Source organism: Copadichromis virginalis, linkage group LG9, assembly GCF_057382275.1.
Source record: "Copadichromis virginalis isolate Kocher_CV1m ecotype Utaka linkage group LG9, C_Virginalis_male_GT1.1, whole genome shotgun sequence".
In the NCBI taxonomy this organism is placed as follows: domain Eukaryota; kingdom Metazoa; phylum Chordata; class Actinopteri; order Cichliformes; family Cichlidae; genus Copadichromis; species Copadichromis virginalis.
Genome location: NC_140626.1, coordinates 6376745 through 6404528, shown reverse-complemented (window position 1 = coordinate 6404528; position 27784 = coordinate 6376745). Strand labels below are relative to the sequence as shown.

The window sequence follows — 27784 nt, the reverse complement described above, 5'->3', positions numbered from 1 at the left end:
ACCCATCACCGGTGACTTGAGCAGGAAAAAAAAAAACAAGAAAAAGAAAGAGAAAGACAAGCATCTCCAGCAAGAACCAGACACCTGGTACTCAATAGCCTCAAAAACTGCAGTACTTTAGGACCAGTTCTAGCACCCAGCTTTTGCTGGGTGTTAACCTTGGATTTCTGTTGATCCGGACTCATTCACTCCTCAAGGAGGCACTTGGCTGGACACTCACCTCTCATACTCACCTGCCTGATAACCCTCTTTTTGGTTTAGAGTTCTCCCTGGGACCATGCTAGCGACTAACTCCTGTCAAGTAAGGCAGTTCTTTGAACCTTCAAACATATCAGAGATTTTATTGTGCTGCAACTCTGCCTCAGTCCCTTCTGCTCTTAAGGACTATTCTGAAGGATTGTGGACCCTAAGCTGCCTGTCTGTTCCAGTTCAGCCCTATCTGTTGAATAATTTCCAAATAGAACCCTCTGCTGTGCTAATAAAGTCTATGAATGACCAGTTGCTGTCTCCTGGGTTCTTCTTGATATCCACTTGGTAACTTTGCCTCTTAAAGCCATGAAATCAGCTTTATTCTTCAACATAGATTACCTGTATTCTCTTAAAGCAGTCTTCAGGAATAGAAATCTCCAGGCTTCTTGAAGGACATTCAAAAGCTCTTGCTTTGATGTTTGCTGTATTTTGTTACATTCTCTGTCAAGACAATCCTACACTGCTTCAAAAATATAGAGGTCTGGAATCTTGGGAGGTGGACGAGCTGGCCCTGATGAGAAGCATGAACAGAGACTTTGCCTCCTCCTGTGTCTTATGTTTTACGGAGTCGTGGCTCTTTGAGGACATCCCGGACTGCGCGCTCAAGTTGGAGGGTTTTCATCTGCTGTGCGCGTACGGGCAGGCCTCTCTCTCTGGTAAGACCACAGGTGGAGGCGTCTGCTTCTACATTAATAGTGGCTGGTGCACAGATATAACAGTGATTGCTCAGCACTGCTCTTCCTCTCTGGAATACCTTTTTATTCACTGAAAACCATTTTATTCTCCGCGGGAGTTTGCTTCATTCATCTTGGCCGCTGTTTACATCCCGCCAGATGCGGATGTGCAGGCAGCTCAGTGCGCACTCGCGGAGCAGATACTGCACATGGAGCGGACATTCCCGGACTCTCTCATTATTGCTCTTGGGGACTTTAACAAAGCCAATCTGAGCCATGAGCTTCCCAAATACAAGCAGTATATTAAATGCCCGACCAGAGAGGAGAGGATATTGGACCACTGTTACAGCACGATCAGCGGGGCCTATCACGCAGTGCCCCGCGCTTCACTCGGACTTTCTGACCACATCATGATCCACCTGATCCCCGCGTACAGACAGAGGCTGAAGCTCTCCAAACCGGTCGTGAGGACTAAAGAACTGTGAAGCAACGAGGCTGTGGAGGAGCTTCGCATGTGTTTGGAGTCTACAGACTGGGACACAATGAAGGCTGCTTCTAACAGTTTGGACGAGTTTACGGACACTGTCACCTCCTTTATCCACTTTTGCGAGGACAGCATTGTGCCATCACGCACCAGGGTGAGTTATAACAATGACAAACCCTGGTTTACTCCTAAACTCAAAAAGCTGTGGCTGGAAAAGAGAAAGGCGTTCAGAAGCGGAGACAGGGACTGCTACAGAGATGCCAAGTACAGGTTCACTAAAGAAGTGGACATTGCTAAACATCAGCACTCTGAGAAGATGCAGCAGCAGATCTCAGAGAATGACTCGGCCTCTGTGTGGAAAAGTTTTAGGAATATCACCAACTACAAGCTTAAAAGCCCCCACTCCACTGATGAATTGCTCTTGGCCAACACCCTTAACGACTTTTACGGCCGTTTTGACGAGCCATCAAGCAGCCTTCACACCTCCAATGGCCCCGACAATAGAGACACTTTGGACACTCATTCCCCCACCTCTCTTGGCTCCAGTCAGATGACCAGGGTTTCCTGATGGGACTGCCTGTCTACCCTGCGGCCATCTCGCTGTGCTGAGGAGCCTATGCAGGCGTATGGAGACAGCCATGTTCAGGTGAGGTGGGGAAGATTCGGAGCCTAGGCTCAGCTGTCCTCCAGCCGCCCTCCTCCCTCCTGACATCCTTTGAGTTGGGCCTAGTGGCCAGCACTGCTTGCAGGCTGTGTTCCCCTGGCATATTGCCCGCTTCGCCGGTTTCCGCACCAGTTGGACCTCGCTGTGTCTGATGCGTCAGCCAGTGAATGAGTGTTCTTTAGCCCGCAGCTATGGCTCCCTTTCTGGCGTTCCCCTTGCAGGGTTGCGTGGCCAGTAGGTACTCCACTCAGCGGCTCCTCTCACTCTTGGCATTCCAATGCTTTTTGTTGTTGTTGTGCTAAGCTAATAGGCAGAATGCTACCGGTATAGCTCTAAAGAATGTAGCATCATAGGCAGTGTAGTCCGTGCTGCAGGGAGAATGGACTGCCATACCCGTTATTTGTCTGTGAGCGCGAGGAGTGTATTTGAAATTGCTACACAGTGTTGGGAAGGTTACTTTTAAAATGTATTACACTACAGATTACAGAATACACGCCCCAAAATGTATTCTGTAACGTATTCCGTTACGTTACTCAATGACAGTAACGTATTCTGAATACTTTGGATTACTTAATATATTATCATGCTTTTTACAACAACGTGAATGTATTATTGCTGTGATTTATTACTGTTACTGAAGGTCCGCGGCTCCGAACCGTAGTAAAGGGACCTCTGGCTAATACGTTGGGCTCATAGCCGAAAACTAGCTTTACTTTGTTGTCTGGGTCAACTTTGCTAGCGAGAGACAGAGAGAGGCGTTGAAAGGCTGCTCCAACGGAACTTATTGTTTTCGGAGGAAAACACGAACACAGCGTACAGTCGAGTCTTAATAGCTTACTTACAACTGGGCTCGTCAGGCACTCTTCTTGGCTGCAGTGGTTATTATTATATTTACATGCTTCCAGCTCCCGTTTTTGCTCGATGACAGCTCATACTTCCTTTTTCTCCCTCCCTCGCTCACAGACAAATAACGGGTATGGCAGTCCATTCTCCCTGCAGCACGGACTACACTGCCTATGATGCTACATTCTTTAGAGCTATACCGGTAGCATTCTGCCTATTAGCTTAGCACAACAACAACAAAAAGGCCTCTCTCACCCAGGAAACACGCAGAGAGAGAGCGTCACCCTGTAACCATGGCGCTGCCGCCTGGAACAAAAGAACGTACAGTGGGGCAAAAAAGTATTTAGTCAGCCACCGATTGTGCAAGTTCCCCCACCTAAAATGATGACAGAGGTCAGTAATTTGCACCAGAGGTACACTTCAACTGTGAGAGACAGAATGTGAAAAAAAAAATCCATGAATTCACATGGTAGGATTTGTAAAGAATTTATTCGTAAATCAGGGTGGAAAATAAGTATTTGGTCACCTCAAACAAGGAAAATCTCTGGCTCTCACAGACCTGTAACGTCTTCTGTAAGAAGCTTTTCTGTCCCCCACTCGTTACCTGTATGAATGGCACCTGTTTGAACTCATCATCTGTATAAAAGACACCTGTCCACAGCCTCAAACAGTCAGACTCCAAACTCCGCCATTGCCAAGACCAAAGAGCTTTCGAAGGACACCAGGAAAAGTATTGTAGACCTGCACCAGACTGGGAAGAGTGAATCTACAATAGGCAAGCAGCTTGGTGTGAAAAAATCAACTGTGGGAGCAATCATCAGAAAATGGAAGACATACAAGACCACTGATAATCTCCCTCGATCTGGGGCTCCACGCAAGATCTCATCCCGTGGGGTCAAAATGATCATGAGAACGGTGAGCAAAGATCCCAGAACCACACGGGGGGACCTGGTGAATGACCTGTAGAGAGCTGGGACCAAAGTAACAAAGGTCACCATCAGTAACACACTACAACAGCAGGGAATCAAATCCCGCAGTGCCAGACGTGTTCCGCTGCTGAAGCCAGTGCATGTCCAGGCCCGTCTGAAGTTTGCCAGAGAGCACATGGATGATACAGCAGAGGATTGGGAGAATGTCATGTGGTCAGATGAAACCAAAGTAGAACTTTTTGGTATAAACTCAACTCGTCGTGTTTGGAGGTAGAAGAATACTGAGTTGCATCCCAAGAACACCATACCTACTGTGAAGCATGGGGGTGGAAACATCATGCTATGGGGCTGTTTTTCTGCCAAGGGGACAGGACGACTGATCCGTGTTAAGGACAGAATGAATGGGGCCATGTATCGTGAGATTTTGAGCCAAAACCTCCTTCCATCAGTGAGAACTTTGAAGATGAAACGAGGCTGGGTCTTCCAACATGACAATGATCCAAAACACACCGCCCGGGCAACAAAGGAGTGGCTCCGTAAGAAGCATTTGAAAGTCCTGGAGTGGCCTAGCCAGTCTCCAGACCTCAACCCCATAGAAAATCTGTGGCGGGAGTTGAAAGTCCGTGTTGCTCGGCGACAGCCCCAAAACATCACTGCTCTCGAGAAGATCTGCATGGAGGAATGGGCCAAAATACCAGCTACTGTGTGTGCAAACCTGGTAAAGACCTATAGTAAACGTTTGACCTCTGTTATTGCCAACAAAGGTTATGTTACAAAGTATTGAGTTGTGTTTTTGTTATTGACCAAATACTTATTTTCCACCCTGATTTACGAATAAATTCTTTACAAATCCTACCATGTGGATTCATGGATTTTTTTTTCACATTCTGTCTCTCACAGTTGAAGTGTACCTCTGGTGCAAATTACTGACCTCTGTCATCATTTTAGGTGGGGGAACTTGCACAATCGGTGGCTGACTAAATACTTTTTTGCCCCACTGTAGCTGTCAAACAAAACCCAAACAGGCCTGATCCGCCACAATATGAAACAGGGAAGTACCGCCGTGTAATCCATTTATTTCAACAAAGTAACTGTATTCTAAATACCACCTTTATAAACGGTAACTGTAACGGAATACAGTTACTCATATTTTGTATTTTAAATACGTAACGGCGGTACATGTATTCCGTTACTCCCCAACACTGTTAATGGGTCAAGTAGTTCTGTCTTACTTCTTGGTCTTGTTCAGTTTGGGTTCTTCAAAGCAGTTGAAGACTAAGCCAGTTTGACATAGTTTCCTCTGAGTAGGTGATGCTGAGATGTGTCTGTTGCTTAAACTACTTGATGTGGGTTCTAATTTGAGCTCTTTGTGCCTGATTAATGTGATTGGGCTTCTTCACTTTGTCTTCCTTTCCAGGTGACATCTACATGAAAGGCACTGGATTTTAAATTGTGTTTTTATGGGTTTTCTGATTGCACTAGAAGAAACCATTTACATTTCTTTAAATATTTGGAATTAAATTGCCCCTTTCTTTTCTTGCTGTCTTATTGTAAACTCTTCTGCAATAACTTTTAGTAAGATAGCTTTTAGTTGAGGAGGAAGCGTCTGTGATCCACGAATTTTAAGACTATCTCAGTCTTGCACTGGAGAGGGAGAGATACAGTGTGTGTGTGTGTGTGTGTGTGTGTGTGTGTGTGTGTGTGTGTGTGTGTGTGCATATATGTGTGTGTGTGTGCCTCAGGTCTCTCCAATAACCAGCACAATCTTTGAAGAAAGACTTAAACAAGTTTCAAGACTCTCCAAAATCTGTGCAGGTCTTTGAGGAGAGTCTGGACATTTGTTGCTGGCTACAAATTCAAATGGAAGCATACTGCTTTAAGAGCAATGACAGCCTCTTGAATATCAACATCTGTGCTATTTTTAATTGACAACAACACAATACATAACTTACAAGTATGCATAAGAAATAAAATATATAAAATAATTAATCTATTATTTTTTTCCATTCTACTTAAATCTTTACACTAATAGCCAGGGGGCATAAGCAGGGCTTAATTTTACATATAGTTCTGCGTATAACTTATCTATTACATGTAAATTGGTGGTTGCGTAGTGGGCGAATATTACTGGCATGCAGACAGGACTAAACCACCAAACTATTCAGTACACAATCTGCTTTTCATCCTAAACTGCAACCACCTTTTCTTCTTAATTCTGCTACAGGAAAAAGAAAAAATGTAGCTTTATCCATCTATTAACCAGTATGTCTTATGTTATTTAATGCCATTATTGTTCAGTAGCTTTTTCATAGTCTTCAGGTAGTCAGCATCTGGGCCATCACTGAAAGAATACAGATTAGAAATTAAAAAATTAAATTAAAAAATAATTGTCATCACACACACACACACACTCCCATGTAGATGTAAAGACAGAAAATTGGGACTAAATAATATATTTAAAGCTACCTATTAAATCAGTAACTTTAACAGTAGTGTTCTTTCAGTGATCTAATTTTATGAGTTCAGTTCAATTCAGTTTTATTTATACAGCACCAAATCACAACAACAGTCGCCTCAAGGTGCTTTATATTGTAAGGTACAATAATACATACAGAGAAAAACCCGACAATCATATGACCCCCTATGAGCAAGCACTTTGGCGACAGTGGGAAGAATAAAACTCCCTTTTAACAGGATGAAACCTCCAGCAGAACCAGGCTGAGGAAGGAGTGGTCATCTGCCATCTGTCTAGACATTTCAGTTTCTAACACACAATTGTAAATGTGTTTGTGTTTGTTTGTTTGCTTGCTTGCTCATTTTACTTCAAGTCAAGTCAGTTTATTTCTAAGCACATTTAAAATCAAGGCTTAACCAAAGTGCTGCACAATTAAAAGGGATAAGCATTAGGCCTTTCAAACCAAGTCTGCTATAGTATACTCACAATATGTTTCCACCTTCTGACTGTATTTTTAGTGGAATGGAACTTGTAGTGATCACGTCCTCTCCATCTCCATTTGTGGTTATTCTAAACAGAAGCTTCTGATTGAATGCCTTTTCCAGCAGAGCAAGAACCTTCTTGCCTTCAAGGTTGTCGGGCAGGTAAGCACAGAGTACTTCCCCAGCATAATGCTGGCCAGGGTGAGGGTGCATCTCCTATAGGAAGATATGTTTAGTGCATAAATAGACATTCATTAAACCATGTGCTTAAGTCTAACCACACTGTACTTAAGTCATCATATTTTAAAGAGTTAATTAAATATATAAAACTGTAATTAATAACTATTAACAAAACTATTTAGATTTTTGTTTAGTACTTTGCTTATTCTTTATTAAAAATATTTTTAGCCTAAGCAAGAGTTCTGAGGTTTTATTTAATAGCAGGCTATAAAGCCCACAGGTAAAATATGCACATTAACTAAGGCGAGATTTTAATTTAATTTAAAAATAGACTCTGACTTGATTGACTCAGAGGAATTCTGTTTCCCCATTCCAGAACACCCGATCAGGTTAAGTTCAGCAAATTGTGAGTACGTTCACCCTGAGCTAAGCGTGTGCACTCTTTCATCACCACAGAACAAATTCTGATATATGTATTGACACCATGTCTACTGTGGTGATTTATCCAACTCACATTTTTGTTAGATAAAGTCGGAATGCTAATTTTGAATGTAATTATCTAGCTGTAACCTGAGAGAGGCAAAAACGAAAAAAGGAAAAGAAAAAAATGAAGAGAAAAATTGTTCATATTAAGCAGTTTACTGATGGACCTGTGATATTAGTTATCTAGACAGCAACACACTGCAGAGTGGTCAAGTGTGGTTTTTTTTTATTTTGGTTTGGTTTTCTTTTGCTTTTCTGGTGGTTGCTAAATCAGTTGTTAGCTAAATCTATTTCCTGTTACACCTCAGAAATACCAGAAAACCCCTGCCCAGTCCTCAAAAAAAAAAAAATATTGGGAGATACAAAATTAAGATTAACTTAATGATAGGATGAATGATAGGAAGAGTATACAGAAACTTTACCACATGATTTATCAGAGGAACGGGGTCACTAGTATATTGATAAAATGACTGTTGATAGTAGTAGAATGTGCACAGTTTATCTAAGACTCAGTCAAATGTTGCAAAATTGATCAAATTGTGCTCCTCAAAGCCCCCCAAAATACTTAAAAGCTACTCAAGAGTTTAAATATCCTTCTGGAGATTCCTTACTTGTGGTTCCTAGAGTATTTAAAACTAAAATGGGAGACCTTCCGCTTTCAGACGCCTCTTCTGTGGAACCAGTTCCCAGTTTAGATTTGGGAGACAGATGCACTCAGCTGCATTGTGGAGAGCACACTGACTACCTGCATCACTGCATGGTACGACAGCACTACTGCTATGGACCACAAACGCCTGCATAGAGTGATAACAACTGCGGAGAAGATCACCAGGACCCTGCTGCCCTCTCTGAAGAGCATCTACCATCGCCAAGTGCAGAGGAGAGCTGCCTCCATCCTCAAAGACCCCACACACCCACAACACAAACTGTTCACACTTCTGCCCTCAGGAGAAAGGTTTAGAAGTGTGAAATCCAGAACATCTCAACTCAACAACTCCTTCTTCCCCACTGCTATCAGAGTCTTGAACAGCTGATCTATTTTAACAGTAATAATAATTTTAGCACATCAGGTCATCTCACATATCAAACCAGCAGATTAAGCTCATAGCTCTTTTGCACATAAATCTATTTAATACTCTAAATTTTTTTGTCTCCATTTATTTATTCATGCTATTTGTATTTATCTATTTATAATGGGGCAGAATGACAAAAGCGAAGCTGCCATATCACACCATCGGCCCCTCTGACCATCACCAGTAGGCGGTAGATGAAGTGTCTTGCCCAAGGACACAACGACCAAGACAGACAGAGGTAGGGATCAAACCGGCAACCTTCCGGTTACAAGATGAGCTTCCCAACCCCCCTGAACCACGGTATATATGCACAGGAAATTCAAAAGTGTTAAATGTTTTGGTGTTAGTAGTTTTCTTGCAAAAGTAGAGTTAATTTTACTCTATGTAGAGTCACATTCTTTTAATGTAACTCTGAGGTGTAAAATGATAATAGTTAAAATCGAGTGTTAAAAATGAGCGTTTCTATGTCAAATCTGGAGGTGTTACAATGGAAACATTAACTCTTGATCTTTTAACTCTGAACTCCTACAGGGGCTATGACACCAATAGAGTAAATTCACTAGTGATGGGGTTTCCGGCTCTTTTTAGAGATCCGGCTCTTTCGGTTTGGCTCACTAAAAAGAACCGGCTCTTTCGGCTCCGAACCGGCTCTTCAGGTTGTTTTGTTGCTTTAATTAATTTATTATTAACAATAGTATAAAATTATGCACAAAAGGAATTACCAACGTAAAAAAAAGTGGTTTTATTTATATATGTTTATATATAAATATATGCGGTGGCCCCTAGAGACAAAACACGTACAAACTCCAAAACACATTTCTAGCATGAACTGAACTTCCAAAGCAGAGCTACTAGATCACTTAAATTACACAATTGAAAGCATGTGTGTATTGTTTGTGTATTTATACACAGGCACTCATATATATTCAAATAATTTAAAAAAAATTCATTTACCTGTTACTACCACACACCAAATCCGGTCGTTGGTACTTGCTGGCTTGTGTAGCCACTAGGTAACAAAAGCTCAACACTGCGCCTAGCATCCTCTCTCTAGGGGCCACCGTAAATATACTTTTATTTATTTACTCCACATAAAATGTAATAAATAAATCATATAATACAAAAATCTGATATTCACATTTCAACTTTTAACTATTTAAATTTTCAGCTTTTTCCTTTTACAAATTTAAAGTGAAACAACACAAAACACTGCAAACCACAACACAATTAAATATAAATTATAATATGAAAACAAAAAGAAGATGCATATTCTCTGTCATATGGTCCTATACCTTTCTAATGTGACGTTGTTGTCCCTGGCTCTCTTTCTCTCTCTCTCCCTCTGGCTCTGTTCCTGTGCTACTGAGTGTAACTACCGCCCCTCCCCCCTCTGCCCAGCATAAAGCACAAGGCTCGCGTGCAGAGTGAAGCGGAAAAAAAGTGCGAGAGAGAGGGTGAGAGAAAGGAAAAAAAAAACCCACGTGGCAGCTCGCGATAAGGAGCCGGCTCGCGTCGGCTCTAAGAGCCATTTCGTTCGCGAACGACCCATCACTAAAATTCACAGACTCCGCCCCCAGCACCATAGGCTCCAATCGAAGCTGAAGTGAAGCCGTTTCAGAACATTGCTCTACATATTTGAGTTGTTTGCCAAGTCATTTTTTCAAAGACTGTTTCAATTATTATTATTAGCTTTTACTTCTGTGGCTCTTTGGAGTTGAGACAAAGCTGTGTGAAAGGCATTAGCCATGTTGCTCGGTGATAGCATAATATTCTGTTTTAGCTAGCTGAAAGGTATTGTTTGCAGGCAAATACCACAGCCTTGAAAAAAAGCTTGCATGTGAATTTTCAGTCACATTTTTGGTCAAACACACCTAAAACAATGTCTAGAATGTGAAATGTTGGTATAATGGTGCTACTTGAAGCCTGAAAATGATCTCCCATAAAAAAAAAACGAGCAGACAGCAGTAGCAGATGTCCTGACTGGGTTCTACGTTAGCATTTAAATCCCTCCAGAGTTTTGTGCACACGGTTTAGGTAAAAATGAAAAAGGTTGAGGTTTTACATTTAGTTCAGTATTACCTGTTTCCATCTTCACATAGGATATGTGAAGATGGAATATGGGGGAGAGCAGAAGTGCGTTGAAGGTCCACAAAGTGATGAATGAAGGACATGCATATTGTATTGAAGAAATAAGTGATGAGAATGCTGTTATTTGCATTTACCAGCTCACCTATGTCAGACCTTTTGATAAACAAAATTCTAATGAAAGTGAGAACATGTACACTGTTACATCTTTCAGAAAATGTTTTGAAATTGTGGTGCACAGTTCAGAATAAATGTTTTTCAAAAACCATTGCGTCTTTTTAGTAAATGTTTATTTCCAAAAGAAATTTCTAGAAGTTCAGAACAGGAAAATTCCTGCTTTTTAGAATTAATCAGAAGATAACTCTTACGTAGTTAAACTAAAATACTCTTTGAGAGTTAATATATAAACACTTAACACCTAGTTAGCATTAGTAAGTATTAAATTATCAACTCCAGACAGATTTGGTGTTTAACACTTAATCAGAGTTAACGTACCAACTCTCCAAAAAGAGTTAAATTAACACTCTCTGATGTGGACCCATATAGTATAGACACTTTAATAGTGTTGAAATCAAATCTGACAGTGTTAATTTGGACATGCTGGATTTGCAGTGTGCATTTAGTGAGTGTTGTTTACAAATCAAAGTATGTGCTGTTCCTTTTTTTTTCTGTTTTCGTTTTCTATTTCCATCTACCGTGACTCACTAACCTGACCAACCAGTTCACCAGTTTCTTTCTGATAAGAATGCGGTGTATATGCTCTTACTCTAGTTCAAATAAAAGAATAGTTAGTGTTTCTCTTTCTTTTTGAACAATATTTAAAAAATATCTTTTGAACCGTCAATTTAGGGTTGTGCCACATAGTCTTCTTATGTTTAATGTGCTGTACATCTGCGGTCCCCAACCCCTGGGCCTCAGACCAGTACTGGTCCGTGAGTCATTTGGTACCGGGCCGCGAGAGTTGAGGCTCATGTGTGATTTTCAGGGTTTTTATCGGTTTTCAGCGTTATTTCGTTATCATTTTTATCGTTAACTCGGTTTTCCTGGGTCTTTTCACGCATGTTATGAATAAATCTTCTTTTTTTCGGTACCGGTACTAGTTTTATTTTGTTGTGTTTATCCGCGACACCTTAAAGGCCAGTCCGTGAAAATATTGTCGGGCATAAACCGGTCCATGGCGCAAAAAAGGTTGGGGACGTTGTGTTTTTTATCATTTTAAACAATGTTATTGACCTAGTGAGAGAGTTAATCAGAAGTGTTTGACTGTTTCTTTTTTTTATTATTATTGTTATTATTATTATTATTATTATTATTATTAATAATATTAATAATATAATTGACTTTAGCATACAGACTGAAGAAGCCTGGAGTGAAATTACCAACCTTGAAAGTAGTGGATGCCTTGCTCAACCTCATTAGCTATTTCAAATATTAGGTATTAGTACATATTAGCTATACCACATATAGTTGTCAGCAGATCCACTAAGCTCACCGTCTGTTTTCCTTCCAGGAATGAGAAGTTAATCTTCAGGGTATTATCATTAGGAAATCCAGCTAGGCCTCTGTTGATAACTTCCCAGGTCATTTTACCATCTGGTTGGCACCCACTTAGTGTACTGAACTTCCCATTTGCCTGTTCAGTAGCTGGACAGACAGAAGCAGATTTTCAGTGGAATTATCTACTAGTAAATAAGAAATTGTACCAGGCATTCAGAAATAGGTGTGTGTATTTTTGAAGGACCTTGTTCAACCAGCGATGGAGGACCCTGTCCATCGAGATAACGATTACAGTAAAGCTTGTCACTGCTCTGGTTAGAACCCATACTGTAAAGACAAGGGAAACAGTATGAATTAGCACTTTATCTAGAATAAATCGCGATGTTGGTAAATGTCTTATAAGAAAAAGGTTTTACCGTTCAAAAAAAATCAAGACAATTGTAAAACTGAAACAAATGAACAATGGAGTTCCAAGAGGAAGAGAGATTTTTATACATAGTTTAAGATTTGTGTTTAAATTTACTATCATGCTTAAATTCATTTTATAGATCTTCATTACTCGTCATAACCGCAGCTAGCTGTAGATGATGGACTGTGTATTCTTGCAGATGTCCACTCACACAAGAGGATTTCTGTAGACTGATTAGCACAGTTTGATGGTGTGTCAAGGCTGTAAATCACAAAACCCTCTAAAAACATTGAGCTCACAGGACATGCTTAGAGTCCCCTGAATAAAGGTGTGAATGGTTGTGAAATGGCTGTGTACAAATGTCTAAATTTGATGGCAGAAGATACATCCTTAACACATCGTATGTCGCTGCTTATTAGGGAAAAGTATTTTATGGCCCTCAAACACAAGAACTTCCTCTCATGTACTTCGAGTCCTAAAAAAACCAAAAGATTTGATAGCTGGCTTGTAACTTCAAATAAACATTTAAATGTGTCCGATGTTATTTTTAAATAATCTTTTATACTGCCATATACACCACATTGACTAGGTATATCTGAGTAGAGCAGGTGAACCTACCGAGTGCTGAAAATAAAGTTTGTACGTTTAGCCAGTCATAATGTCTTTGGTTTTGCTGCCTAGCATTTTGCCTGTTCTGTTCTTCAATCAGCTTGTTTTAATTCAGAACAAAAAGAAAATGTTTACAACACAACACAACATACATTAGTGGGTGAGTTCAAACTGACTAATAACTTAAAGTTCCAATGATTACAGTAAATGTTAATTATTGATGAGTGCTATTCATACTCTTCTCAGTACCTGCTGAAAGGCTGTTATCCACACTGCAGAAAATTTTCTTGGTTTCTCCTGTTGTAACTAAAAGATCTTGGAGCTCCAGGCATTCGTTAGCTCATGAGGATATGAAAAGTGCACCAAATCAAAGACAGAAACAAGGGAAAAATAAGGTGGGTGTGTCCAGTTAATGGGTTGTGGTTTAAGGGCTGAATGATCTGCTCAACTGGTCTAGCAAGTTTGGTAATCATGGTAGTGTGTGTGTGTGTGTGTGTCGGTGTGTGTGGCAGAAGCAAGCAAGAAAAACAGTTTCACAGTAGTTTTATGTATGATCATAAGGATAACAATTTATTTGTGTTGTCTTTTATATTTTTATATATTTCATTGAATACAACCCCAATTCCAAAAATGTTTGGATGTTTTTTTTAAACACTTTAAAATAGAGCACCCACAATTGTCATTGTAAATGTACGGCACAATTGTGGGTGCTCCACACCAACTGTGTAGAAATAAAATATAAATAGTACAACAGCAGGAATAAATAAACATGAGAGATATATACAATTAAGAGGAATATATAAAAAACAACAGAAAAGGCAAACATTAGAGAACAGGCAGTTAAAAAGACTTGGTCAGAATAGAGTCCACATATAAGTAGTCTGAGGGATGAGGGTTATTTAGATCATGGCTCAGATTGGTGGGTGTGTCATGAAATCAACAAGTCATGAACAGCTGTCATGGCTACTGAGGGGGAGTGAACTGTAGTGCTGGACTCAAAGAAGTCAATGTTTAGTGTGTTTATTTACATTGATTCACCAACAAAGTTATACCCAATGCATTAGAGGAAAATAGTTTCGACTTGATCCAGGGAATCCAAATACCTGGTTATCCAACAACAGAACACTCTCAAAACTCAGGGCGACTCATCACAGTCCAGGAAAGGGAATCCAGGGAAACTCTTTGCAGAGGGAAACACCAGGGTTTCACTAACTGTAGTTCAACACTACAGCAAAGAATGACAGCCAGTCACTACCTTAACTCGTGGCAGTTATGGGATCATTGGTGACAGGTGGGTGATGTGTTTCAAGCTAGAGTCCCACCCTCGCGCATAGACAACAACAACAACACAGACAGAGAAGAGAAGAGAAAAAACAAAGACAGAGAGACAGATAAAGTCAGTCGGAGAGGCCTTAGGGACTGTGATAGTCATTCATGCATGTGCCACGGTGTTTTAAGTTTAGCTTTAGCTACAGAAAGCAGTTGTTCAGTTTGGTAACTTGTATTCACATTTCTTCCAGAGAAGTGGAGGTGGCCATTAAATGTAAAATAACCGTTATAACACAGTGTTGTTATATTTAATTCGTCAACATTTAAACAGCAATGTTAATAGTCGGTTTATTTTTTATGTTTTTTTGCATATCAGAAAAGCACCGCAGCAATTTCCTAATGTTGTAAACCTGCTCAACATTTGGCAATAAACCCCTTTCTGATTCTGATTCTGATTCTGAAAATGGCATTTCAATTCACACAGATCAGCTTATTGATCTAGGTATTGACCTATATCAAATTATCTTTTGATGCATAATTAGAAATGTTAGTTTGTACCGACGTAGAAATAAAACTTTAAGAAAAAAAAAGTTAAACACAGTAATAAAGAGTAAAAATCTTGATCATCTTAAATAACTGCAACAACATAGGAGTAAAGAGGGCAAGCAGTTTGGCTTAACAAATGTGTGCCCTGCCTCCTATATGTGAGGAAGGTAAAAACCCAAAGGACAAAAGACACACTTCTTGATGTAAAACATATTCTTTTAGCGTGTGCCAAAAGCTTTCTTTGTCCTTTGTCCCACAGATGTATTTTAGAGATATCCTTGAACATGGTTTACTCAGACTGAGTTGCAGGTCTGGGTTCCAGGCAAGAGGAAAGAAAAGATGGTGGTAAGTGGACTGGTTCTTATGTAGTGCTTTTCTATTCTAACTGAGCACTCAAAGTACTTTAATGCAACTTGTGCCATTTGTCCAGGCAAACAAACACTTTCTTCTATGCTTTGTTTAATGAGTAGGTGCTGTCTGTCTAACATTTACACATATTCACATTTCAATGGGTGCACGGATGAGAAACTTGGAGTTAATATCTTGCCCAAGGATATTTGGCATGCAGACTGGAGCAGCTAGGGATTAAACCACCAACATTAGTAGGTGACCTGCTCTATCTATTCAGCTACAGCCACCCCAAGATAAGGAGTCAAAAATTAGTGAAAGGAGAAAACCCTGTGGACTTTGCCTTTTCCTGCTCCTTACATGTAATGATTGCCCCACTGATTGCCTATATAGTCATGACAAATAACTCTTTAAGAATAAAGCCTTTGTTTAAATTTTGGAATTTTTCCTGATCTCCTGCCTAAAGTCTTTGGTGCCAAACAGAAATTTTATTGAGGGTAGCACTTAATAAAAAAGTCTCATGCTTAACAAATAATTAGAAACAGATGAGTATTTGCATTCATTTCTCCAATCATTCTCCATTTGTGGAGAGATAATGCTTTTAGAAAAGGGCTGAAAACTCTCAGTACCGCAGAGGTACAATACTTACTAAAGCCAAGTTTGCTCAGCAAGATAAAGGCTTTCTCTTGGGGTTTGTTCAGCTCAACATTTGGATCAGTTAGACTCAGGTGTGATGTCCAGTATGTCCCTTTATCTGCTTTGTTTTGTTTGTGTTATTGACTTGTCAGTTTTGATCAGGCTGTGAGAAGTTTATCTATTACATGGCAACATTTACCACTGTGACTCAAAAAAGTTTTTATTTTTTGAGCCATTCATAGTTTGACTTTCTGACGCTTTGTGCATCACTTTCGTGCTGCATAATCCAAGTGTGCTTGAGCTTTAGGCCAGAACCTGAAGGCTGGACGTTTACTTTCAGAATTGGCTGCTAGAGACCAGAATTCCTGGTTCCATCCTGCTTTGATACAGCAAGTCATCCATAACCAGTCAAGTAAACCCAGATCATCATATTACTGCAACCATTTGTGTTGGTATGATGTTCTTTTTATAAAATGTTATCTTAGTTTTATGCCAGATGTAATGAGAGTCAACCCTTCCAACAAGTTCAGCTTTTGTCTTGTCAGTCCACAGAATGTTTTCCTTGGATCATCAGGTATGAAATCACCACCTACTGACCAATCAATTTTCCAAAAATGATGTCACCATTCCTTGAAAAACCCTCAGGCCTCTGCAGGGAAAGTAGGAAGGGTTGTTTTTTAATAGAGTCTAGTATTAGCAGTGTAGCAGTGTAAAAGGCATATGCAGATTAAAATGAACTATTAGAAAATTTTATACACTTTCTTAATCACCAAATTAATCCTGTCAAGCTTCTGGGTCGGTTCGACCCAGCATTTTGAGTTTATTATGTTTTAGTTTATCTCTTGAATGATCGTTGTGTTACCTTTGTGATTTGTGGGTTACTATTTAAGTTCCATGTTTCTGTTACTCGTGGTTAAGGATTTGTGTTCTCATGTTTTGTGTGAGTTTAGTTCTGTGTCCTGTCTGCGTCTTCGTGTAGTGATCGCTTGTTTCCTGTTTTATTGTGAAGGTCTGTCTCATGTGAGTGTGTTCAGTTTTACCTCTCGTCTCGTCGATTATTCCTAGCTGTGTCCACCACCTGTGTGTAATTCCCCTGTGTTTCTCTGTGTGTATTTAAGTCGTGTCCTCTGTCATTGTAGTTGCTGGTCCGTCTGTGTATCCACCATGTTTCATCCGTGTGTTCTCCCTGCTGTCCGTCGTCATTCTCCGCTGCTCATCCTCCTTCATGTTCATGTCCTGGTTTGTGTTCACTAGCTTAGTTGTTCTCAGTTTAGATAGCCTTCTGTTCTGTTTGCTGTTTGTCTATTTTTATTTTTGTGTTCAATAAACCACCTCACCTTCACGAGTGCCTGCGACTGGATCCTCCTTCAATATTTCCACACGGCTCACTCTACTCACCGTGACAAATCCATGTCCATTCTTTTGACAGTGGAATGCATAGTTTGTGTTTCGTTCTGTGGTTTCAGTAAGGTAGACATAGGCTGCACATATGAGTGCACATAATGTACATAAATAATTATGTATTTAAAAAGTTACCTGGAAAACCAAAATCCTGCTTTGTAGTACAGGCCTTTGGTCTGCACTCTTGTGTAAATGATGCTAACTAAATCTCTGAAGATTCCCTCACTTTTTCACTTAAAGTGTACATGTTTTAATGCTAACTTCACCCTGCTTAAAAAACTGTGATAGAATCAACAATGCCTATGAAGATGGATTTAGGAAGTACACATTTAAATAACATGTTTAACGCTTTCTTGTGCAGGTACAGAATATGGCATCACTTGTGAAAAACAAGGACAGCAAAACTAAAAAGCAGTTCCTCTGGGCTGCAACAATGAGTTTTGTGTTTAAAAAAAAAGAAAAGAAACAAGGATATGCTGTCCACTTTCACTCCCAGTATCTTAAGCAGTATATTGTTGCTAACTAGCTGAATTTAAAAACAGGAGAATCCATCTATTAGCTGTAATTTTGTGGTTTGTAAAGCACTTAACGAATGAGGACAATGTAGAGGAGAGTATACTTTTATCAGCCTTTGTGTTTTGCATTTGCTTTGTACAAGTCCCTTCTCAAAACTTACAGCAGACTCATTGGATTACTGTGATTGGCTAGAGTACCACAACATATCCGTGTCACTTCCAGAGCTTACCACCCGTTAAACACTCAAAATTGATATTAGACAATCAATTTTTTTCAGATCACACGAGACGTGACGCAGCCTCAGAAAGCCCTAAAGTTAAGCATTCTTGAAAATCTGAAGGTTCCAGAACAACCTTGGTCCTCTCAGAGACAGTTAAAACATATCTGCCTCTTCATTTGAAATCCTTTGTTGTTGTGACACAAAATCCAAGCTTGTTTTTAGTGACCTCAGAGACGCTGAAACAGAGAAAGACAATCCCGCTTAAGCTAAGAGGGCGAGAGAGGTTTAAAAAAAATAGGCTGGGGACAAGAGGGGGATCTCAGATGGGATCTCAGATGGGATAATTACCATGTGTCCCAAATCCTGCCTTACTCTCCCCTCTAATCCACACAGGAAGAGAAAACACAGAAAAGTCCAATTATGTTTTGAACTTGCCTTCCTTTTCTTCTCTCACCACCATTCTCTCCATATAGTGCTCACCATTAAAGGTGTAGTCAATCTGAATCAGTGCTAACTGTCATGGCTGTGTGAATATATTGTATATGTATTGTATTAAGTTATATTTTAATAGAGTAGTTAAAACTTTGTGAATTAAGCTGAACAAAATTATTTAAGGGGAGCATGGTGGCACAGTACATGGTGGGCCATTTATATGGATTCACCGTAATAACATGGGAATGGTTGGTGATATTAAAGTCCTGTTTGTGGCACATTAGTATATGTGAGGGGGCAAACTCCTCAAGATGGGTGGTGACCATGGTGGCCATTTAGAAGTTGGCCATCTTGGATACAACTTTTGGTTTTTCAATAGGAAGAGGGCCATGTGACACATCAAACTTATTGGTAATGTCACAAGAAAAACAATGGTGTGCTTGGTTTCAATGTAACTTTATTCTTTCATGAGTTATTTACAAGTTTCTGACCACTTATAAAATGTGTTCAATGTGCTGCCCATTGGGTTGGATTGTCAATGCAACCCTCTTCTCCCACTCTTCACACACTGATAGCAACACCGCAGGAGAAATGCCAGCACAGGCATCCAGTATCCGTAGTTTCAGGTGCTGCACATCTCGTATCTTCACACCATAGACAATTGTCTTCAGATGACCCCAAAGATAAAAGTCTAAGGGGGTCAGATTGGGAGACCTTGGGGACCATTCAACTGGCCCACGACAACCAATCCACTTTCCAGGAGACTGTTCATCTAGGAATGCTCGGACCTGGCACCCATAATGTGGTGGTGCACCATCTTGCTGGAAAAACTCAGGGAACGTGCCAGCTTCAGTGCACAAAGAGGGAAACACATCATCATGTAGCAACAGTGTTGGGGAGTAACGGAATACATGTACCGCTGTTACGTATTTAAAATACAAAATATGAGTAACTGTATTCCGTTACAGTTACCGTTTAAAAACTTGGTATTTAGAATACAGTTACTTTGTTGAAATAAAGGGATTACACTGCGGTATTTTCCTGTTTCATATTGTGGCGGGTCAGGACTGTTCGGGTTTTGTTTGACAGCTATGTTCTGTTGTTCCAGGCGGCAGCGTTACGGTAGCCATGGTTACAGGGTGACGCGCGCTCCCTCTGTGACTGCGTGTTTCCTGGGAGAGAGAGCACCTTTTTGTTGTTGTTGTTGTGCTAAGCTAATAGGCAGAATGCTAAAGAATGTAGCCTCATGGGCAGTGTAGTCCGTGCTGCAGGGAGAATGGACCCGTTATGTGTCTGTGAGCGCGAGGAGGGAGAAAAAGGAGAGTGGAAAAGTACGAGTTGCCGTTGAGAAACGGTAGCTGGAAGCATGTCAATATAATAATAACCACTGCAGCCAAGAAGAGAGCCTGACGAGCCCAGTTGTAGGTACGCTATTAAGACTCGACTGTACACAGTGTTCCTGTTTTCCTCCGAAACAATAACTTCCGTTGGAGCAGCCTTTCAACACCTCCCTCTGTCTCTCGCTAGCAAAGTTGACCCAGACAACAAAGTAAAGCTATTTTTTGGCTATGAGCCTGACACGGAACCCGACATATTAGCCAGAGGTCCCTTTACTACGGTTCGGAGCTGCGGACCTTCAGTAATAGTAATAAATCAGATTCATGTAGTTGTAAACAGCATGATAATATATTAAGTAATCCAAAGTATTCAGAATACGTTACTCTCATTGAGTAACGTAACGGAATCAGTTACAAAATACATTTTGGGGCATGTATTCTGTAATCTGTAGTGTAATACACTTTAAAAGTAACCTTCCCAACACTGTGTAGCAATTTCAAATATCCAGTGGCCTTGAGGCTTCCATTGATGAAGAATGGACCCACTATCATTGTTCCCCATATACCACACCAAACCATCACTTTTGTTGTTCCAACAGTCTTGGAGGGATCCATCCAATGTGGGTTAGTGTCAGACCAATAGTGGTGGTTTTCTGATCTGGGTCATCCTCGTTGAGATGCTGCAGTAGCTGGAGTTTGTAAGGGTGCCATTTGTGAGTAGCTAATATCCGCCGAAGGGATGCTCAACTAATGCCACTCTCCAGTGACATGCGGCGAGTGCTACGCTGTGGACAGCCACTGATGTTTCTTCATTAGTGACAGTTTTCTTGCGTCCACATTTTGGCAAATCCAACACTGAACCAGTGTCACAAAACTTAGCAAGCAGTTTGCTAACTGTAGCATGGGAGATGGGTGGTCTCGTAGGGTGTCTTGCATTGAAATCTGCTGCAATGACCCAGTTACTGCGTTCACCAGATATCAACACAATTTCGATCCGCTCCTAACGTGTTAACCTCTTCGACATGTCAATGGCTGTGAACAAAGAGAAACATGTAAATAACTCATGAAAGAATACAGTTACATTGAAACCAAGCACACCATTGTTTTTCTTGTGACGTTACCAATAAGTTTGATGTGTCACATGGCCCTCTTCCTATTGAAAAAACAAAAGTTGTATCCTAGATGGCCGACTTCTAAATGGCCACCATGGTCACCACCCATCTTGAGGAGTTTGCCCCCTCACATATACTAATGTGCCACAAACAGGACTTTAATATCACCAACCATTCCCATGTTATTACGGTGTATCCATATAAATGGCCCACCCTGTAGTTAGCACCATTGCCTCACAGCAAGAAGTTCAACCCCACCATCTGTCTGGGGCCTTTCTGTGTGAAGTTTTCATGTTGTCCTCGTGTTTGCGTGGGTACTCCAGCTTCCTGACACAGTCTAAGGACATGCAGTTAGTGGGGGTTAGGTTAACTGGTGATCCCACTGGTGATTGCCCATAGATGTGAATGTGAATTGTTGTCTGTCTCTCTGTCCCTGCAACAGACTGGCTCTTGCTCTATGGTAGCTGGGATACACCCCATCTCGCCCATAACATGAACTGGATAAGCAGAAGAGAATGAACACAATTATTTTAGATATGATGCGATAAATGAGTGCATGTGTTAAATCCAGGAGATTGACAAGGAAAACCCACGGGAGTCAAACAGTCACTACAACACAACAACAGCAAACACAAGCTAACTGAGGGTTTGAATATACAAAAGATAATGAGCGAAAGGGAGATGGGAGAAGACACAAACATGGCTAAAACTAATCACAGAGGATAAAGGAAGTAAAACTAAACACAAGGGAAAAGGTGACAAAAGCAAACAAAATTAAACAGGAAGTAGCACAGCAGGAGCACATCTAACACAGAAACAAAGGTTTATTAGAGCCAAGTAACAATAACTAAGGTTATCTGCAACTAAATTTAAGAACTGAAAGTGCTGTCCATACTTCAGAGGGAAAAGATGTGTATCTCTGTGCATTTTCTTTGTGTATGTGTGTGGCTGTGCCTCAGTCCCTCTGGGACATTGTTATTAGGGGTGGAGGGTTTCCCCTCCCTGCTGCTCCCCACTGGTCATTGCTTTCAGGTGCTTTGTATTGTTTGAATGTGTTTTGTTACAGATGCAGCAGTTGTAGAGCAGCACACCTGTTTGTTTCATCCCAAGCCCCCCTCTCTCTTTCTTTCTTTTTCTTTTTCTTTACCTATACCTCCACTTTCTTCTTTCTTTACCAACCTGGCCTTCAACCCCTGTCCGCTCCAGCATATTATTCACACAGAATATGAATAAAAAAATTAATAAATAAAATAAAGAGATTAACAAGAGGAGCCTACAGAGAGTCTACAGTGCTCGTCTTGGGAAAGCAAATGTGTTTGGCACAACAAAGCCTTCAGACCATAATTCTGCTTGTTCCAACTGCCAGATAGGAAAGGGTTTAAAAAAATGAAAGTGAATGCAGACTCTAGAGTTACCCCAAGATTCCTGACAGACGACTTAACAAATGATGCAAGGGGGCCAATGGCTTTCATTACACTGGGCACAAATCTGTCCGGGGCAGAGACAAGGACTTCCATTTTATCTTCATTAAGTTGGAGAAAGTTGTTAACTATCCAACTTTTCATGGAGTCTAAGGACCTATTTAAGATCTGCAGCTTAGAAGTATCTTGGGGCTTAAAAGAGATATATAATTGAATATCATCTGCACAGTAGTGATAGCAAATGCCTTTAAAGATACTCAAAATGTGCTGAAGTGGGAGGAGGTATAACAGAAAAAATAAGTGGTAAGTGGACTGGTTCTTATATAGGGCTTTTCTACTCTATCTGAGCACTGCAATACAGAACCTTGTGTCACACCATAGCTGAGAGAAGAGGACGAGCCGCAGAAAAGTATAGTTCAGACAAATACAATGTGAGCCACTTCAAAGCAGATCCAGATACTCCCACCCCGTAGTTCAGCCTATCAAGCAAAACATGGTGGTCAACAGCATCGAAACAGAGGTAAGATTCAAGATTCAAGGTGTTTATTGTCATGTGTCACAAGAGAAAAGGCATTTCTTTGTGCAATTAAATTCTTTCTTTGCTGTCCACCCACAGATGCCGATTAATATATACAATAGAAATAGAGCATATAAATACAAATAGTACAAATAAATAGCCGAAGACAGAAAAGGAGACAAAATATGGAGATTTGAAACAGATGTGTGCAAAAGAGCTATAGCTTAATATGCTGGCTTAATATGTAAGATGACCAGACGTGCAAAAAAAAATTATTATTACTGTTCAAAATGGGTCAGCTGTTCAAGAGTCTGCAGGCAGTGGGGAAGAAGGAGTTATTGAGTTGAGATGTTCTGGATTTCACACTTCTAAACCTTCGTCTCGAGGGCAGAAGTGTGAACAGTCCGTGTTGGGGGTGTGTGGGGTCTTTGAGGATGGAGGCAGCTCTCCTCTGGACTCTGCGATGGTAGATGCTCTGCGGAGAGGGCAGCAGAATTCTGATGATCTTCTCCGCGGTTGTTATGGTAAATGGTAAATGGCCTGCATTTGTATAGCGCTTTTCTAGTCCATAGGACCCCAAAGCGCTTTACACTACATTCAGTCATCCACCCATTCACACACACATTCACACACTGGCGATAGCAAGCTACATTGTAGCCACAGCTGCCCTGGGGCGCACTGACAGAGGCGAGGCTGCCGGACACAGGCGCCACCGGGCCCTCTGACCACCACCAGTAGGCAAACACGGGGTTATCACCAGTGTTGGTCAAGTTACTTGAAAAAAGTAATCAGTAACTAATTACTGATTACTTCCTCCAAAAAGTAATCCCGTTACTTTACTGATTACTTATTTTCAAAAGTAATTAATTACTTAGTTACTTAGTTACTTTTTAAAAACACGATTTACAACCTGAAGAGGTGATAAAGCGATAGATCTTTCAGCCCAATTCTACTTTTTCTACATAATCCATCATACAAAATGTAATCAAATGGAAAAGTCTCTTTTTAAAACTTGTTTTATTAGTTTTAATCTTTTAACTTTATGCATCAAGCAAAAATTTAATTATATGCAACGTTCTCTGACTGGAAGAAATTTGTTTAATATTTAAACCTATTTTCTGCACATTCCAGCACATAAAATATTTTTTTTGTGTGTGTTTACACTCACTCTTTCAAATAGATGCAAGTAAAACACAGCAGAAAATAAATAAAGTCAAAGACTAGCGGTCCTTTTGCTCTATTTTCACCTGTAAAGCAGGAGTGGGGTAGGCGGAGGTTTACACTGGTGCAGGTGTGCCGCAGCGGTCAGTGGAAGAATCCGCGAGTTTCTCTGTGAGTTTCCCATTACGTTGTTGCGCACTCAGTGTTTGCTTGGAAGTTCAGGGGGTTTTTTCGCTGTAAAAATAAGTTTTCTTCCCACGCACGATGGACGCTAATGTTTTTGTCACTTTTTATGGAATCAAACTCAAAGTAAGGTCAGTACTTCCACGCTTTAAACGCTGCACGCTCATACTCTCTCCCGCACTCGATATGTTATCCATTGTTGATCTGCACACAGCTGTTTTAACGAACGTCGCACTCGCTTACATCACTGTCATGAGACATTCTTGCAAAAAAATCACGGTTTTAGTAACGCCGTAACGCAGCTTTCCTACGGGAAAGTAACGGTAATCTAATTACATTTTTTGCAATAGTAATCCCTTACTTAACTCGTTACTTGAAAAAAGTAATCTGATTACAGTAACACGTTACAAGTAATGCGTTACAAGTAACGCGTTACTGCCCATCTCTGGTTATCACTCTCTGCAGGCATTTGCGGTGCATAGCAGTAGTGCTGCCGTACCATGCAGTGATGCAGCTAGTCAGGGTGCTCTCCACAATGCAGCAGTAGAACCTGCTGAGGATCTTAGAATAGAATAGAATAGAATGCCTTTATTGTCACTAAACAGTTGTACAATGAGATACAGAGCATCTCCTACTCAGTGTAAACATGCTGGGGGGGTACAGTTCTGCAGCGCTATGTACATATGGACAGTCATCAAGACAGTCATCTTGGCCGACATACCAAATTTCCTCAGCCTCCTCAGGAAATACAGCCGCTGCTGAGCCTTCTTGACCAGCTGTGTGGTGTTCAGTGTCCAGGTGAGGTCCTCAGAGATGTAGACGCCCAGGTACCTAAAGCTGCTCACCCTCTCCACTTCAAGGCAGCGGTGGGTGAGGCCTCCACTTCTTCCTTGTGTCCACTATCATCTCCTTTGTCTTGTCAGCGTTGAGGGTGAGGTTGTTGTCCTCACTCCATGACACCAGACCGGCCACCTCTCTCCTGTAAGCCGTTTCGTCCGCTCCTGTGATGCGACCAATCACTGCAGTGTCGTCCGCAAACTTCAAAATGATGTTGTCTTTGTTGGAGGCGACACAGTCATGGGTGTACAGGGTGTAGAGGATGGGGCTGAGGACAAAACCTTGTGGGACGCCAGTGTTTGTAATAATGCTGATTGAAGTCCTGTTGCCGATCCTGATGGACTGGGGCTTGCCAGTCAAAAAGCCCTTTAGGCAGTCACATAGGGTGGTCCAATATTAGTAGAACGGAAAACTCTTCTGCATCGCTTTGCACAGAGTGTCACTGGGGACTCTTAGAAGAGCAGTTCCAGTAGAATGAGGTCTACAGTATTCTTAAAAATAAGCAGGGACTTGACCAGAGCAGCTCTCACCCAGCAGATTGTCGATGCATAGTGCTGCGCAAAGCCCCAGTACACCAACAACCTGTTCACATTTCAAGTAGTTTTTCCCATTTCACGATACACCCACCAAGGAACAGACTCTGGTTATTGTTGGTTTTGTTTGTGTCATGGACCTGGGCCGGTGACCCAGTGTTTTGTAACTGTTTTATTTGTGTTTCTTGATTATTTGTTGTTCAGGATTGTCACTGTTAATATTTTGGTTTCTGTCCTAGCATTTCTAGTTCTCAGGTTTTGTATTTTGAGCTCCTTCAGCTCTGTGTTTTTGTGTCTGCCCTAGTCCCATGTCTCTGTGTTCCCTCCCTGTTGCTATGTTTGATGTCTGTGCACAGAGACCATGCCAGCAGTGCACAATTGTGCACGCGCGCAGCTTAGATGGAATGTTATGGTTTCAGATCTGTTAGATATTCCCAGTTTAGGTGATTCCTTAGTTTCCGTCCTTCCCATCTCTGCTCAGTCTGTATTATCACCACGTATAAATAAAGCTCACTCATCCCATCTAAGCCAGTGCCTGCATTTTGGGTCCATCTCTCATTTCCACATGGTTGCCTCGCAAATCGTGACAGTTTTGAGAACTGTAAAGTAAGAGATACCAGCAGCCATAGTAAAATGTTTTCTCAGGGCTAGAGCAGATGACATTGAAGGACCCCTGAAACTGCTGGATAGAGATCATTTCAAATTTTGTAAAATTAGAATTCCCAGGTTCTTAGCTTCTTTTGAATGTTTTTATTTGTATTATTTGTCTGTGTGATAATGTTGGTGCTGTTCCTTCAGAAAACATGTGCAGTAATTTTGGGCCTTTTTTACTGACAGTAAGGATGATTTAGGACCATTAGGTTCTATGTCTCACCGCCTCAGACCCCAGTGTTCCTCCTGGTTGCTCAGCTGTCGTGGAGACCTTGAATGAATTATCTATGGCAGTTCATCACCGAAGATCATCACACTGCCAGAGACTGTCTTCCCCCAAAATCTGGTAAAAAATATTTTTCATGCTATTGGGCCTGTTTCCAGAAATTAATTAACACTTCCCTAAATACAGGATGTACCTCATCATGCTTTAAACAGACTCAAGTTTGGTTTCAGCCTTGTTTGCACTGTATATGTTGCCACTGTGCTCTATTTGATCACATTATAAGGTTTTATTTCACTGTTTTGCAGATGACATTGAGATTTATTTGTCTTTAACAACAAAGAAAGACTCCATTTAGCTATTATTGTGATGCTTTGAAGATTTTAAACAGTGGTTGTCCTTCTTTTTTTTTTTAAATGAAATGAAATGAAAACAATTGTTGTGGAATTGTCGTTTTTAAGAACTTTGTTAGTATATAAATTGACAGTGCTCTGGGCCCCTTATCTTCTTATTGTAAGTCAAATGTTAAAAACTTTGTATGTACCTTGATGGTTCATTTAAACTGTGTAGGCAGCTGAGTGCAGTAGTCTGATCTAGTTTTATCTATCTGAGACAGCCTTCAGCCATCTTCTAGCTAATGTCTTTGAATGTGCTATTGCAGATTGGACTACTGCAACTCTCTGTACTTTGGTTTGGACCAGTCCTCTATTTATTGTGTCCAGGTGGTCCAAAATGCAGCTGCTCATCTCCTCACTGGTATGAAACAAAAGGAGCATATAACCCCAGTGTTGGCATCTCTACACCGACTTCCTGATCCTTATAGGACACAATTTAAAATTTTACTTTTTTAATAATAAAAATGGATTGCATTTATATAGCGCTTTTCGGGGCCCTCAAAGCGCTTTACAATTCCACTAATAATTCACTCTCACATTCACACACTGGTGGAGGCAAGCTACAGTTTTAGCCACAGCTGCCCTGGGGCAGAATGACAAAAGCAAAGCTACCATATCGTGCCATCGGCCATCACCAGTAAGCAAAGTGCCTTGCCCAAGGACACAATGACTGAGACTGTTCAAGCCAGGGCTCGAACCGGCAACCTTCCGGTTATAAGACAAATTGCCAACTCTTTGAGCCACAATCACCCACTAAGCAAAGTTACTAAACAGCTGAGCCCTTTCTTACCTACCTGAGCTATCTCTTCATGCTCCAGAAAGAATCATGAGGTCTGTGTTATCAATTCCAAGGTCTAAACTAAATCTCACCGAAACAGAGCTTTCTCTGTGGCAGGTCCCAGACTCTGGAAGTCTGCCGCTAAATATTAG

At 40.9% G+C, this 27784-nt stretch overlaps 1 protein-coding gene across 1 annotated transcript; it reads right to left on the bottom strand.

Annotated features, from left to right (window-relative positions):
• Window positions 1-5739: 5739 nt before the first annotated feature.
• Window positions 5740-13485, bottom strand: dtx3la (deltex E3 ubiquitin ligase 3L a). Its single transcript, XM_085467502.1, has 5 exons — window positions 13366-13485; window positions 12343-12425; window positions 12094-12245; window positions 6785-6996; window positions 5740-6184 (listed from the first exon to the last, which is right to left on the bottom strand). Exons 2-5 carry the CDS (start codon window positions 12422-12424, stop codon window positions 6118-6120), a joined length of 513 nt encoding a protein of 170 aa, XP_085323628.1. The 5' UTR covers window position 12425; window positions 13366-13485; the 3' UTR covers window positions 5740-6117.
• Window positions 13486-27784: the final 14299 nt, after the last annotated feature.